General features: G+C 46.1%; 1 protein-coding gene across 1 annotated transcript; it reads left to right on the forward strand.

The window, feature by feature from the left end:
- Positions 1–2,014: 2,014 nt before the first annotated feature.
- Positions 2,015–15,912, forward strand: LOC311120383 (receptor-type tyrosine-protein phosphatase R-like; the record flags this gene model as incomplete). Its single annotated transcript, XM_084194990.1, has 5 exons — positions 2,015–2,094; positions 4,663–4,800; positions 9,734–9,844; positions 12,146–12,417; positions 15,235–15,912. Coding segments are annotated over 5 exons (695 nt in total), but the record flags the coding sequence as incomplete, so codon positions are not given.
- Between the last annotated feature and the right edge of the window lie 231 nt (positions 15,913–16,143).

Raw genomic sequence — 16,143 nt, forward strand, 5'->3', positions numbered from 1 at the left:
GGAACCCCCAGTCACTAACAGATCTACAGTACCAGTCAAAGGTTTGGATACACCTACTCATTCTAGGGTGTTTCTTTATTTTTACTATTTTCTACATTGTAGAATAATAGTGAAGACATCAAAACTATGGAATAACACATATGGAATCATGTAGTAACCAAAACAGTGTTAAACAAATCAAATTATATTTTATATTTAAGATTCTTCAAATAGCCACCCCTTGCCTTGATGACAGCTTTGCACACTCTTGGCATTCTCTCAACCAGCTTCATGAGGTAGTCACCTGGAATTCATTTCAATTAACAGGTGTGTCTTCTTAATAGTTCATTTGTGGTGTTTTTTTCCTTCTTAATGCGTTTGAGCCAATCAGTTGTTTTGTGACAAGGTAGGGGGGGGGGGGGGGGGGGTAATACAGAAGGTAGCCCTATTTGGGAAAAGACCAAGTCCATATTATGGCAGCCCATATAAGCAAAGAGAAACAACAGTCCATCATACTTTAAGATATGAAGTCAGTCAATACGGAACATTTCAAGAACTTTGAAAGTTTCTTCAAGTGCAGTCGCAAAAACCATCAAGCGCTATGATGAAACTGGCTCTCATGAGGACTGCCACAGGAATGGTAGACCCAGAGTTACCTCTGCTGCAGAGGATAAGTTCATTAGAGTTACCAGCCTCAGAAATTGCAGCCCAAATAAATGCTTCACAGAGTTCAAGTAACAGACACATCTCAACATCAACTGTTCAGAGGAGACTGTGTGAATCAGGCATTCATGGTCGAATTGCTGCAAAGAAACCACTACTGAAGGACACCAATAATAAGAAGAGACCTGCTTGGGCCAAGAAACACGAGCAATGGACATTAGTCCGGTGGAAATGTGTCCTTTGGTCTGGAGTCTAAATTTGAGATTTTTGGTTCCAACTACCGTGTCTTTGTGAGACGCGGTGTGGGTGAATGGATGATTTCCGCATGCGTCGTTCTCACCGTAAAGCATGGAGGAGGAGGTGTTATGGTGTGGGGGTGCTTTGCTGGTGACACTGTGATTTATTTAGAATTCAAGGCACACTTAACCAGCATGGCTACCACAGCATTCTGCAGCGATACGCCATCCCATCTGGTTTGGGCTTAGTGGGACTATCATTCATTTTTCAACAGGACAATGACTCAACACACCTCCAGGCTGTGTAAGGGCTATTTTACCAAGAAGGAGAGTGATGAAGTGCTGCATCAGATGGCCTGGCATCCACAATCCCCCAACCTCAAACCAATTGAGATGGTTTGGGATGAGTCGGACGGCAGAGTGAAGGAAAAGCAGCCAACAAGTGCTCAGCATATGTGGGAACTCCTTCAAGACTGTTGGAAAAGCATTCCAGGTGAAGCTGGTTGAGAGAATGCCAAGAGTGTGCAAAGCTGTCATCAAGGCAAAGGGTGGCTATTTGAAGAATCTCAAATATAAAATATATTTTGATTTGTTTAACACTTCTTTGGTTACTACATGATTCCATATGTGTTATTTCATAGTTTCGATGTCTTCACTATTATTCTACAATGTAAAAAATAGTAAAAATTAAGAAAAACCCTGGAATGAGTTGGTGTGTCCAAACTTTTGACTGGTACTGTATCTGATTCCAATAGCTGGAATCCCCAGTCACTAACAGATCTATCTGATTCCAATAGCTGGAACCCCCAGTCACTAACAGATCTATCTGATTCCAATAGCTGGAACCCCCAGTCACTAACAGATCTATCTGATTCCAATAGCTGGAACCCCCAGTCACTAACAGATCTATCTGATTCCAATAGCTGGAACCCCCAGTCACTAACAGATCTATCTGATTCCAATAGCTGGAACCCTCCAGTCACTAACAGATCTATCTGATTCCAATAGCTGGAACCCTCCAGTCACTAACAGATCTATCTGATTCCAATAGCTGGAACCCTCCAGTCACTAACAGATCTATCTGATTCCAATAGCTTGAACCCTCCAGTCACTAACAGATCTATTGTCTCCTTTAGATCCACATTCCAGAGTGATCCTGCGGACCAAGAGCTCCTTCGACCCTCTCAGCAGCTACATCAACGCCAACTACGTTAGGGTAAGTTACACACACACACACACACACACACACACACACACACACACACACACACACACACACACACACACACACACATACACACACACACACACACACACACACACACACACACACACACACACACACACACTCACACACACACACAGACACACACACACACACAGACACACACACACACACACACATACACAGATACTCATACGCACACACACACACAGACACACACACACACACACACACACACACACACACACACACACACACACACAGACACACACACACACACACACACACACACACACACACACTCATACGCATACACAGGCACGAACACAAGTACACAGACACACACACTTACAGACACAGACACACAGACATACACAGACACATACGCATGCACACACATATGCACGCGAACACAACACACCCACACACGCAAGCACACACACACACATGCATACACACACACACACACACACACACACACACACACACACATACACACACACACATCAATGCAAATGACAGGGTAAGTTATTACAGCCTCCACCAGGTATATGAGCCCACTGGGACTGTTCTGTTCGTGAACACATTGAATTGTGAACCCAACAAAAAAGAAGTGGTTGGAAACTATGTGAAACATCATAGCACTCTCATAATGAACAGGTAAAAAGCTTTCAGTTGGCCGTACAGGTATGCAAAGTCAGATTAAAACAGATTAGAGATTGAACTCATTAAACGTTGCAGTTCGATTACCCCATCACACACTTGATTCTAACTGATCATCTTTAGTGTAGCTTATGCAGTCATATTTCATATTACATGAAGTCATATCCCACTGTTGTTGAACCGAGTGGAGTGACATAAGACTTGGTTTGTTTAAAGTTATTGTTCCCTTTTAAGCAAACAACTTCAGGTCTTATCAGGTTCATACATCTTGGGAAAGAAAAGCGCAGCAGTGAGGCCAGGGGGGATGGAGGACATTGTTTCGGATGTTTCCATGTAAGTCTATGGAGAGAACAGAGGGAGAAGGAGAGAGGCGGAGCCAGAGGAACTAGTGAACTCACTCTCCAATGGCCCGTTGGGCTGCAGATACAATAGGGTCACTTCCCCTGTAGTCACCGCAGGAAGCTCAACTATTAGGCCGTCCAAAATGGCACCCTATTCCCTATTTAGTGCACTACACTCTGGTCAAAAGTAGTGCACTATATAGGGAATAGGGTGCCAGATGGGACATATCGCTCGTTTTCTTTTTCACACCGTAGAGGCTAATCAGACCTGCCGTGATTTATCCTCCCTGGACAGTAGCTAGCGGTAATCAGCGTTCCACTGAGTCTAATCAGACCTGCCGTGGTTTATCCTCCCTGGACAGTAGCTAGCGGTAATCAGCGTTCCACTGAGTCTAATCAGACCTGCCGTGGTTTATCCTCCCTGGACAGTAGCTAGCGGTAATCAGCGTTCCACTGAGTCTAATCAGACCTGCCGTGGTTTATCCTCCCTGGACAGTAGCTAGCGGTAATCAGCGTTCCACTGAGTCTAATCAGACCTGCCGTGGTTTATCCTCCCTGGACAGTAGCTAGCGGTAATCAGCGTTCCACTGAGTCTAATCAGACCTGCCGTGGTTTATCCTCCCTGGACAGTAGCTAGCGGTAATCAGCGTTCCACTGAGTCTAATCAGACCTGCCGTGGTTTATCCTCCCTGGACAGTAGCTAGCGGTAATCAGCGTTCCACTGAGTCTAATCAGACCTGCCGTGGTTTATCCTCCCTGGACAGTAGCTAGCGGTAATCAGCGTTCCACTGAGTCTAATCAGACCTGCCGTGGTTTATCCTCCCTGGACAGTAGCTAGCGGTAATCAGCGTTCCACTGAGTCTAATCAGACCTGCCGTGGTTTATCCTCCCTGGACAGTAGCTAGCGGTAATCAGCGTTCCACTGAGTCTAATCAGACCTGCCGTGGTTTATCCTCCCTGGACAGTAGCTAGCGGTAATCAGCGTTCCACTGAGGCTAATCAGACCTGCCGTGGTTTATCCTCCCTGGACAGTAGCTAGCGGTAATCAGCGTTCCACTGAGTCTAATCAGACCTGCCGTGGTTTATCCTCCCTGGACAGTAGCTAGCGGTAATCAGCGTTCCACTGAGGCTAATCAGACCTGCCGTGGTTTATCCTCCCTGGACAGTAGCTAGCGGTAATCAGCGTTCCACTGAGTCTAATCAGACCTGCCGTGGTTTATCCTCCCTGGACAGTAGCTAGCGGTAATCAGCGTTCCAGTGAGTCTCCTGGGACTGACATGGGTCATAGCAACACACATTCAGACAGAAATATTAACATCTAACGAATTGGTCTGCTCTCTAAACAACCTTTCCATTCATTATGCCTTAACAAACTAGTCCCCAGTCTAGTGATGGTTTAAAAAAATAAATAATTGGGCCAGTCCAGGATTCCTGTGTATCAGTCTGCTAATGGTCCTCTCTCCCTCCCTCTCTCTCTCCCCTCCTCTCTCTCTCTCTCTCTCTCTCCCTACCTCTCTCTCTCTCCCTCCCTCCCTACCTCTCTCTGTCCCTGTAGGGTTACCTAGGCGATGAGAAGGCTTACATTGCCACCCAAGGTCCCATGATCAACACAGTGAATGATTTCTGGCAGATGGCCTGGCAGGAAGACTGTCCTGTCATCGTCATGATCACCAAGCTCAGGGAGAAGAACGAGGTACGGGTGACACACACACAAATACGCAGACACACACACACACACACGCACACATTCACACACGCACACACATGCATTCACACACATGCACACGCACACACACGCACACACACACGCACGTGCACATACGCATGCACACATTCACACACACTAGGGTTGAATAGCGGGAACCGGGTTACCGAGATTTCCCACCCAAACCCACTCTCTTTTCCCCAGGATAAATAACAGCGAGAAATCAGTCAATTATAATAAATTATTTATATGAATATGTCACGCCCTGACCTTGGAGATCCCTTTTATTCTCTAGTTGGTTAGGTCAGGGTGTGATTTGGGTGTCCATTCTAGGTTTTCTATTTCTTTGTTGGCCGGGTGTGGTTCCCAATCAGAGGCAGCTGTCGATCGTTGTCTCTGATTGGGGATCATACTTAGGCAGCCTTTTTCCCACCTTAGTTTGTGGGATCTTGTTTCTGGTTAGTAGCTGTGTAGCCTGCAGAACTTTACGTTTGTTTGTATTTTGTTGTTTTGTGTGTGTTCAGTTATTAAACTAATATGTTCGCATACCACGCTGCACCTTGGTCCGATCCTTCACTCAAAGTTCGTGACAGAAGATCCCACCTCCAACGGACCAAGCAGCGTGGCCAGGAGGAGCAGACATGCTGGACACAGGTGGGGAAGACATTCTGGACATGGGAGGAGATATTGGCCGGAAAGGGACCCTGGGCGAAGGAGGAGACCCAGGCAGGAAGGGATCGCCTTCCATGTGAGCAGACGGAGGCAGCGAGGGAGGATCAACGGCGACTTCGTAGTTCACGACCACGTGGAGCCAGGTTTCAGACCAGAGCCAACTACCCGCACTCGCTTTAAGGAGCGTGTGACCGTTCAGGAAGCATGTTATGCGGAGATACGCACTGTGTCACCAGTGCGCCCTCACAGCCCAGTGCGTCCTGTGCCAGCGCCTCGCACTTGCTGTGCGAAGGTGAGCATTCAGCCAGGATGGGTTGTGTCGGCTCAACGCTCCTGGTCTCCAGTACGCCTCCTCGGTCCAGTATATCCTGCGCCGGTTATACGCACTGTGTCGCCAGTGCGCCTTCACAGCCCAGTGCGTCCTGTGCCAGCGCCCCACACTTGCCTGGCTAAAGTGAGCGTCCAGCCAGGACGGGTTGTGCCTGCTCCTCGCACCAGACCAGTGGTGCGTGTTCCCAGCACGGTACGGCCCGTGCCTGCTCCTCGCACGGGGTTACTGTCTTTTATTGTAAAGATTATTCTTTTAAATTGCAGCTGCAGAGTTTTAAAACAGCCTATCACTTGAATAATATTGCTATAGAACAGTGCGTACGCAAGCATTCTTTCTCTCTCTCTATCAGTTCCATTGAAAATGCATTCAAAATAGATAATGCTGTTCAAGATTGATATATATATATATAATATATGTCCTAGCCTACCTCTTTCAGCTAAAAAATTCAATGCAGTATTTCTTAGAACGACCAAGTTTAAACCCCACTGACTGATACCAGCGGAGTAAGTTGCTCATGACAGCTGAGACAGAGCTGTTTCCAGACAACAAGCAGTCAGCTAATCTTCATAAAATGTATTCAATCAAATCAAATCAAATCACATTTTATTTGTCACATGCGCCGAATACAACAGGGTAGTTGTAGACCTTACAGTGAAATGCTTACTTACAAGCCCTTAACCAAAATAGCAGTTTTAAGAAAATTAGGTGTTTAAAAAATAGATCACTAAAAAATGCAAATAGTCCGGGTAGCCATTTGAGTAGCGGTTCAGGAGTATTATGGCTTGGGGGTAGAAGCTGTTAAGAAGCCTTTTGAACCTAGACTTGGCGCTCCGGTACCGCTTGCCGTGCGGTAGCAGCGAGAACAGTCTATGAGTAGGGTGGCTGGAGTCTTTGACCATTTTTAGGGCGTTTCTCTGACACCGCCTGGTATAGCGGTCCTGGATGGCAGGAAGCTTGGCCCCAGTGATGTACTGGGCCGTACGCACTACCCTCTGTAGTGCCTTGCGGTCGGAGGCCGAGCAGTTGCCATACTAGGCAGTGACGCAACCAGTCAGGATGCTCTCAATGGTGCAGCTGTAGAACATTTTGAGTATCTGAGGACCCATGCAAATATTTTCAGTCTCCTGAGTGGAAATAGGCTTTGTCGTGCCCTCTTCACGACTGTCTTGGTGTGTTTGGACCATGATAGTTCGTTGGTGATGTGGACACCAAGGAAATTGAAGCTCTCAACCTGTTCCACTACAGCCTTGTTGATGAGAATGGGGGCGTGCTCAGTCCTCTTTTTCCTGTAGTCCACAATCATCTCCTTTGTCTTGATCACATTGAGGGAGAGGTTGTTATCCTGGCACCACACGGCCAGGTCTCTGACCTCCTCCCTATAGGCTGTCTCATCGTTGTCGGTGATCAGGCCTACCACTGTTGTGTCATCTGCAAACTTAATGATAGTGTTGGAATCGTGCCTGGCCATGCAGTCATGGGTGAACAGGGAGTACAAGAGGGGACTGAGCACTCATCCCTGAGGGGCCCCCGTGTTGAGGATCAACGTGGCAGATGTGTTGTTACCTACCCTTACCACCTGGTGGCTGCCCGTCAGGAAGTCCAGGATCCAGTTGCAGAGGGAGATGTTTAGTCCCAGGGTCCTTAGCTTAGTGATGAGCTTTGAGGGCACTATGGTGTTGAACGCTGAGCTGTAGTCAATTAACAGCATTCTCACGTAGGTGTTCCTCTTGTTCAGGTGGGAAGGGGCATTGTGGAGTGCAATAGAGATTGCATCATCTGTGGATCTGTTGGGGCGGTATGCAAATTGGAGTGAGTCTAGGGTTTCTGGGATAATGGTGTTGATGTGAGCCATGACCAGCCTTTCAAAGCACTTCATGGCTACAGACGTGAGTGCTACGGGTCGGTAGTCATTTAGGCTGGTTACCTTAGTGTTCTTTGGCACAGGGACTATGGTGGTCTGCTTGAAATGTGTTGGTATTACAGACTCAGTCAGAGACAGGTTGAAAATGTCAGTGAAGACACTTGCCATTTAGTCAGCGCATGTTCAGAGTACACATCCTGGTAATCCGTCTGGCCCTGCGGCCTTGTGAATGTTGACCTGTTTAAAGGTCTTACTCACATTGACTACGGAGAGCGTGATCACACAGTCGTTCAGAACAGCTGATCCTCTCATGCATGCTTCAGTGTTGCTTGCCTCGAAGCGAGCATAGAAGTAATTTAGCTCGTCTGGTCGGCTCGTGTCACTGGGCAGCTCACGGCTCTGCTGCCGTTTGTATTCCATAATAGTTTGCAAGCCCAGCCACATCCGACGAGCGTCGGAACCGGTGTAGTACGATTCAATCTTAGTCCTGTATTGACGCTTTGCCTGTTTGATGGTTCGTCGGAGGGCATAGCGGGATTTCTTATAAGCGTCCAGGTTAGTGTCCCGCTCCTTGAAAGCGGCAGCTCTACCCTTTAGCTCAGCACAGATGTTGCCTGTAATCCATGACTTCTGGTTGGGGTATGCACTTATTGATGAAGCCAGTGACTGATGTGGTGTACTTCTCAATGCCATCAGAAGAATCCCTGAACATATTCCAGTCTCTAATAGCAAAACAGTCCTGTAGCTTAGCATCTGCATCATCTGACCACTTCTGACCGAGTCACTGGTGCTTCCTGCTTTAGTTTTTGCTTATAATCAGGAATCAGGAGGATAGAGTTATGGTCAGATTTGCCAAATGGAGGGCGAGGGAGAGCTTTGTACGTGTCTCTGTGTGTGGAGTAAAGGTGGTCTAGAGTTTTTTTCCTCTTTGCTTATGGCCTTATACAGCTCATTGAGTGCGGTCTTAGTGCCAGCATCGGTTTGTGGTGGTAAATAGACAGCTACGAAAATATAGATGAAAACTGTCTTGGTAAATAGTGTGGTCTACAGCTTATCATGAGATACTCTACCTCAGGCGAGCAAAACTTTGAGACTTCCTTAATATTAGATTTTGTGCACCTGCTGTTGTTTACAAATATACACAGACCGCCACCCTTTGTCTTACCGGAGGCAGCTGTTCTATCTTGCCGATGCAGCGTATATCCCGGCAGCTGTATGTTATCCATGTCGTCGTTCGGCCACGACTCGGTGAAACATAAGATATTACAGTTTTTAATGTCCCGTTGGTAGGATATCCATGATCGTAGTTCGTCTATTCTGTTATCCAATGAAGAAAATCCTTTGCTTCCGAGGTGAGTAATCTCTGCTATATTGGCAAATAGGACTGATGGTAGAGGCAGATTACCCACCGTCGGATCCTTACAAGGCACCCCGACCTACTTCTCTTTCTCATGCGAATGACAGGGATTTGGGCTTTGTCGGGTGTCTGAAGAAAATCCTTTGCTTCCGAGGTGAGTAATCTCTGTCCTGATATCCAGAAGCTCTTTTCGGTCATAAGAGACAGTGGCAGAAACATTATGTACAAAATAAGTTACAAATAACGCGAAAAAACACAGACAATAGCACAATTGGTTAGGAGCCTATAAAATGGCAGCCATCTCCTCCAGCCATGAATGGCTCATCAGGTTCAGGTAGCATCAGGCTTGGATTTTCATGCTGATCAAAGCTCTACTCAAATTAAATATATGTCATTTATTTCTATGCATTATGTGCTTTAGAATGACATTTCTGGTTTTGGTGGGAAATACCGGGTTACCCCGGGAGAAAAGTGATTTATTCTCGGGTGGGGAAAAAACTAACAAATTCAATCCTAACACAGAACACACGAACACGGTAACGAATAGGTATAAACACATATGTAATGAATCTACACATGTACATTTGACAAGGATACATGACATAATCCTGTTTATCTTGTGTTAGGTCATTCACTGGATCAATAAAGGATTGGTGGTATGATAACATGCGTAGTGATTTAATGATGTTGCCTGTTCCAGAAATGTGTCCTGTACTGGCCGGAGAGGCGTGGTTTCTATGGCAAGGTGGAGGTGCTCATCAACAGCGTGAGAGAGTGTGACAACTACACCTGCCGGACTCTCACCCTGAAGGTACCTTATGGTGTAGTGATGGAATCTTCATAATACCATACTGGACCATGATTGCAGTGGGTTTCCATCTATTTACTACACACTTAACTCTCCAGTGGAAAATCTTTTTTAATGTCCTGTTAACTCATACCCAAATAATGTTGTTTGACTCATCTTATAGGCCTACTCGTATTTGTGGCCAAAGCATGAATTGGAGAAAATAAAACACTTCAGAAATCTCACCTCAAACTTGGATCTCAAACAAACCGTTTCAAAATGCTTTGCTATTTCCTCATAGAGTATGATGTCATCCTACTGAGGAGGATGAACTGGCCAATCAGCGATCTACTCGCATTCATATTTATTTATGACCGGTATACACTAGATTTAGAACACCTACTAATTCAAGGATTTTTCTTTCTTTTTACTATTTTCTACATTGTGGAATAATAGTGAAGACATCAAAACTATGAAATAACACATATGGAATCATGTAGTAACCAAAAAAGTGTTCAACTAATTTTATATTTGAGATTCTTCAAATAGCCACCCCTTGCCTTGCCTTGATGACAGCTTTGCACACTCTTGGCATTCTCTATTCCAACAGTCTTGAAGGAGTTCCCACATATGCTGAGCGCTTGTTGGCTGCTTTTCCTTCACTCTGTGGTCCGACTCATCCCAAACCATCTCAATTTGGTTGAGGTCGGGGGATTGTGGAGGCCAGGTCATCTGATGCAGCACTCCATCACTCTCTTTCTTGGTAAAATAGCCCTTACACAGCCTGGAGGTGTGTTGGGTCATTGTCCTGTTGAATAATGAATGATAGTCCCACTAAGCCCAAACCAGATGGGATGGCGTATCGCTGCAGAATGCTGTGGTAGCCTTGCTGGTTAAGTGTGCCTTGAATTCTAAATAAATCACAGACAGTGACACCAGCAAAGCACCCCAACACCATAACACCTCCTCCTCCATGCTTTACAGTGGGAAATACACATGCAGAGATCATCCGTTCACCCACACTGCGTCTCACAAAGACACGGCGGTTGGAACCAAAAATCTCCAATTTGGACTCTAGACCAAAGGACAAATTTCCACCGGTCTAATGTCCATTGCTCGTGTTTCTTGGCCCAAGTAAGTCTCTTCTTCTTACTGGTGTCCTTTAGTAGTGGTTTCTTTGCAGCAATTCGACCATGAAGGCCTGATTCGCGCAGTCTCCTCTGAACAGTTGATGTTGAGATGTGTCTGTCACTTGAACGCTGTGAAGCATTTATTTGGGCTGCAATTTCTGAGGCTGGTAACTCCAATGAACGTATCCTCTGCAGCAGAGGTAACTCTGGGTCTTCCATTCCTGTGGCGGTCCTCATGAGAGCCAGTTTCATCATAGCGCTTGATGGTTTTTACGACCTCACTTAAAGAAACGTTTAAAGTTCTTGAAATGTTCCGTATTGACTGACCTTCATGTCTTAAAGTATGATGGACTGTCGTTTCTCTTTGCTTCTTTGAGCTGTTCTTGACATAATATGGACTTGGTCTTTTACCAAATAGGGCTATCTTCTGTATACACCCCCTACCTTGTCACAACGCAACTGATTGTCTCAAACGCATTAAGGAAAGAAATTCCACAAATTAACTTTTAACAAGGCACACCTGTTAATTGAAATGCATTCCAGGTGACTACCTCATGAAGCTGGTTGAGAGGATGCCAAGAGTGTGCAAAGCTGTCATCAAAGCAAAGGGTGGCTATTTGAAGAATCTCAAATATAAAATATATTTTGATTTGTTTAACACTTTTTTGGTTACTACATGATTCCATATGTGTTATTCCATAGATTTGATGTCTTCACTATTATTCTACAATGTAGAAAATAGTAAAAAATAAAGTAAATCCCTTGAATGAGTATGTGTTTTAAAACTTTTGACCGGTAGTGTATACCCACACTATTCTGTTGTTGGGGTACGCCCACACCATTCCAACACAGAAAAGCCGCTTTATAACATACTTTATTAAACATTTTTGGAAGGAAAACTATTTCAATCACATTGTCATTGATTATAGGTCATATTCTATAGAAATATGTAAACACTGGACAGTTACTTTAAACTAGACTGAAACCACAATCTTGCTCTTGATTTTGATCTTGATCTTACTCTTGATCTTGATATTACTCTTGATTTTGATTTTGATTTTAATCTTACTCTTGATCTTGATCTTGATTTTGATATTTCTCTTTCTCTTTCTCTTTCTCTTACTTTTTTTTTTCTTTGATCTTACTGTTGATCTTACTCTAGCTCATACTCTGTGTGTTTTTGTCTCTTTCTCAGCAAGGGGCCCAGAGTCGTGTGGTGAAGCACTACTGGTACACATCATGGCCGGACCATAAGACCCCAGACAGCGCCCAGCCCCTGCTCCAGCTGATGAGAGACGTGGAGAAGGACAGGACGGGCTCCCCATCGCAGGGACCCGTCATCGTACACTGCAGCGCAGGGATTGGCCGAACGGGCTGCTTCATCGCCACGACGATAGGCTGTCGTCAGTTGGAGCTGGAGGGAGTGGTGGATGTGCTGGGGATTGTGTGTCAGCTCCGAGCGGACAGGTGAGTTACCAACACTTGGTGTATTACACAGTATGTGGAATAGATCCAATGTAGTACAATATGTTTACAGCAGAAAGGTGAATACACCACCTGGTGATGATAAAGCCATGTCCTCATGCCTGCTTGGATGCTACTGTGTTTGTGTTGCTCTAATGACCATTAGTGATTACAGACAGTCAGACAGACAGTCAGGATGGATGTGGCTGGGTTAGGACAGTCAGACAGACAGTCAGGATGGATGTGGCTGTGTTAGGACAGTCAGACAGACAGTCAGGATGGATGTGGCTGGGTTAGGACAGTCAGACAGACAGGATGGATGTGGCTGGGTTAGGACAGTCAGACAGACAGTCAGGATGGATGTGGCTGGGTTAGGACAGTCAGACAGACAGTCAGGATGGATGTGGCTGGGTTAGGACAGTCAGACAGACAGTCAGGATGGATGTGGCTGGGTTAGGACAGTCAGACAGACAGGATGGATGTGGCTGGGTTAGGACAGTCAGACAGACAGGATGGATGGATGTGGCTGGGTTAGGACAGTCAGACAGACAGGATGGATGTGGCTGGGTTAGGACAGTCAGACAGACAGGATGGATGGATGTGGCTGGGTTAGGACAGTCAGACAGACAGGATGGATGGATGTGGCTGGGTTAGGACAGTCAGACAGTCAGGATGGATGTGGCTGGGGTAGGACAGTCAGACAGACAGTCAGGATGGATGTGGCTGGGTTAGGACAGTCAGACAGTCAGGATGGATGTGGCTGGGTTAGGACAGCCAGACAGACAGACAGGATGGATGTGGCTGGGTTAGGACAGTCAGACAGACAGGATGGATGGATGTGGCTGGGTTAGGACAGTCAGACAGACAGGATGGATGTGGCTGGGTTAGGACAGTCAGACAGACAGTCAGGATGGATGAGGCTGGGTTAGGACAGTCAGACAGACAGTCAGGATGGATGTGGCTGGGTTAGGACAGCCAGACAGACAGACAGGATGGATGAGGCTGGGTTAGGACAGTCAGACAGACAGTCAGGATGGATGAGGCTGGGTTAGGACAGTCAGACAGACAGTCAGGATGGATGAGGCTGGGTTAGGACAGTCAGACAGACAGTCAGGATGGATGTGGCTGGGTTAGGACAGTCAGACAGACAGTCAGGATGGATGTGGCTGGGTTAGGACAGTCAGACAGACAGGATGGATGTGGCTGGGTTAGGACAGTCAGACAGACAGTCAGGATGGATGTGGCTGGGTTAGGACAGTCAGACAGACAGTCAGGATGGATGTGGCTGGGTTAGGACAGTCAGACAGACAGTCAGGATGGATGTGGCTGGGTTAGGACAGTCAGACAGTCAGGATGGATGTGGCTGGGTTAGGACAGTCAGACAGACAGTCAGGATGGATGTGGCTGGGTTAGAACAGTCAGACAGACAGTCAGGATGGATGTGGCTGGGTTAGGACAGTCAGACAGACAGTAAGGATGGATGTGGCTGGGTTAGGACAGTCAGACAGTCAGGATGGATTTGGCTGGGTTAGGACAATCAGACAGACAGTCAGGATGGATGTGGCTGGGTTAGGACAGTCAGACAGACAGTCAGGATGGATGTGGCTGGGTTAGGACAGTCAGACAGTCAGGATGGATGTGGCTGGGTTAGGACAGTCAGACAGACAGTCAGGATTGATGTGGCTGGGTTAGGACAGTCAGACAGACAGTCAGGATGGATGTGGCTGGGTTAGGACAGTCAGACAGACAGTCAGGATGGATGTGGCTGGGTTAGGACAGTCAGACAGACAGTCAGGATGGATGTGGCTGGGTTAGGACAGTCAGACAGACAGTCAGGATTGATGTGGCTGGGTTAGGACAGTCAGACAGACAGTCAGGATGGATGTGGCTGGGTTAGGACAGTCAGACAGACAGTCAGGATGGATGTGGCTGGGTTAGGACAGTCAGACAGACAGTCAGGATGGATATGGCTGGGTTAGGACAGTCAGACAGACAGTCAGGATGGATGTGGCTGGGTTAGGACAGTCAGACAGACAGTCAGGATGGATGTGGCTGGGTTAGGACAGTCAGACAGACAGTCAGGATGGATGTGGCTGGGTTAGTAGGGATATAGGTGGGTGTGACATAAATCATGCTAAGAAACTTGTACATGAGAAACTGTGTTTTTCTTACAAGAGGGGGACAGAACGTGATAATGTTCCTACCTCTTTCAAACACACACACACACACACACTCATCGCCTGAGCTTGAACAGGGTTTAAGCTGAAATGTCTCCCACATCCTGTCTGTACCAAGATAAAGCAATCATCCATTAGAATTATGCAGTAGCCTGTAGCTCAACAGGGTATCATGGACTTCATAATGTTGCATTGGTTGAGCTTAGTTAATCATTGAACAAAATGTACTGAAGCAAAGTGCCGCTGTACCATTTTAGATGAGTGAGTAAGAGTTTAAATGACCCCTTATCGTGACTAATTACCACACTATTAAATGAGCTAGAGAGAATCATAAATGCCTACTGTAATATGAGACAGAGTTAGAACATTGGTAATTAATGTTCCAAATGTTCAGCAGCCAACGCAACACTAAAATAAGAGAGAGGTTTTTCAGTTACAGTTTGAGATGGATTCATTATTTTTCATTTTTTTATTTTCAGACAGTAACATGGCCACAACTGGATGGAAGGTTTAGTTTATTAAAATCATTTCCCACCCACTTGTATTTCATAGTATGTTACTAGCATGCTAACACTGTTCCTGGTCCATACTGTTGTTTGTGCTGTGATTCTAACGGCTGCCTCGTCTCTGTGTGTCTTTTCAGAGGCGGGCTGATCCAGACAGGGGAGCAGTACGAGTTTGTGCACCACGCCTTAAGCCTCTTCCAAACCCGCCTCTCCGCCGACACCGGCCAATGAACAAGGACCAGGAAGTTTTCACTGGATGCGCTAGGTTTTTTTCCAGGAAGTGGAATTGAATTTCCCCCCTAGCGGGAAGGACCTATCTTACCTGGTGACTGTGAGGTCATGTGACTAATGAGGAAGTGGATGTCTGGGTGACGATTGGAGGGTAGATGTCCTTGTGGGCTTAGTCTTTGTGGACATGTATGGACAGCCTGCACTGCTATTGGCTGATTGATTGAGTCTCCTTACAGAGAGAGAGATGGAGGTGTGGACAGGTGATTTTGTCTCTGAATGTAATCTATCTTTTCTTCTCTTCCTCCTCCTCCTCTTCCTCCTCCTCCTCTTCTTCTTCTACTACTACTTCCTGTCGTTCGTGAGCAGCTCTGCTTCTGAAAACGTTGTTGTGAGCAACCTGCCTCTGTCCAATCAAACTCTCTGATACTGCAGCTCTGTCCAATCAGATTGCCTGATATTGATTATGTAGTATATACCTACACTCTGACCTCTTACTAGTATGTGCTAGATGGGTAGGTAGTCTATGGTCCTTGAATCGTCCATGGTGTTTCTATTAAAATGCAAAAGGTACATTGTCGAAATGATTAGCACTTGTCTTTGTGACTTTACTAGGATATTTTTGAATTACGATTATTTTATTTTTGAAAACTATGTGCTGTTATACAAAGGGTATTATTCTAAAGACTGTTATATTCCATTGGTGGTTGGCTTTTTTCTCATTAGCACACTAGAAGCTGCCCCTCTGCCATACGGTATACCTCTGATAGCATGTTGATCATCCATTGAAACATCAGTGTATGTAAGGTGAGGGAACG

This window comes from Coregonus lavaretus (assembly GCF_964263955.1).
Source record: "Coregonus lavaretus genome assembly, contig: HAP1_SCAFFOLD_8255, whole genome shotgun sequence".
Lineage (NCBI taxonomy): Eukaryota > Metazoa > Chordata > Actinopteri > Salmoniformes > Salmonidae > Coregonus > Coregonus lavaretus.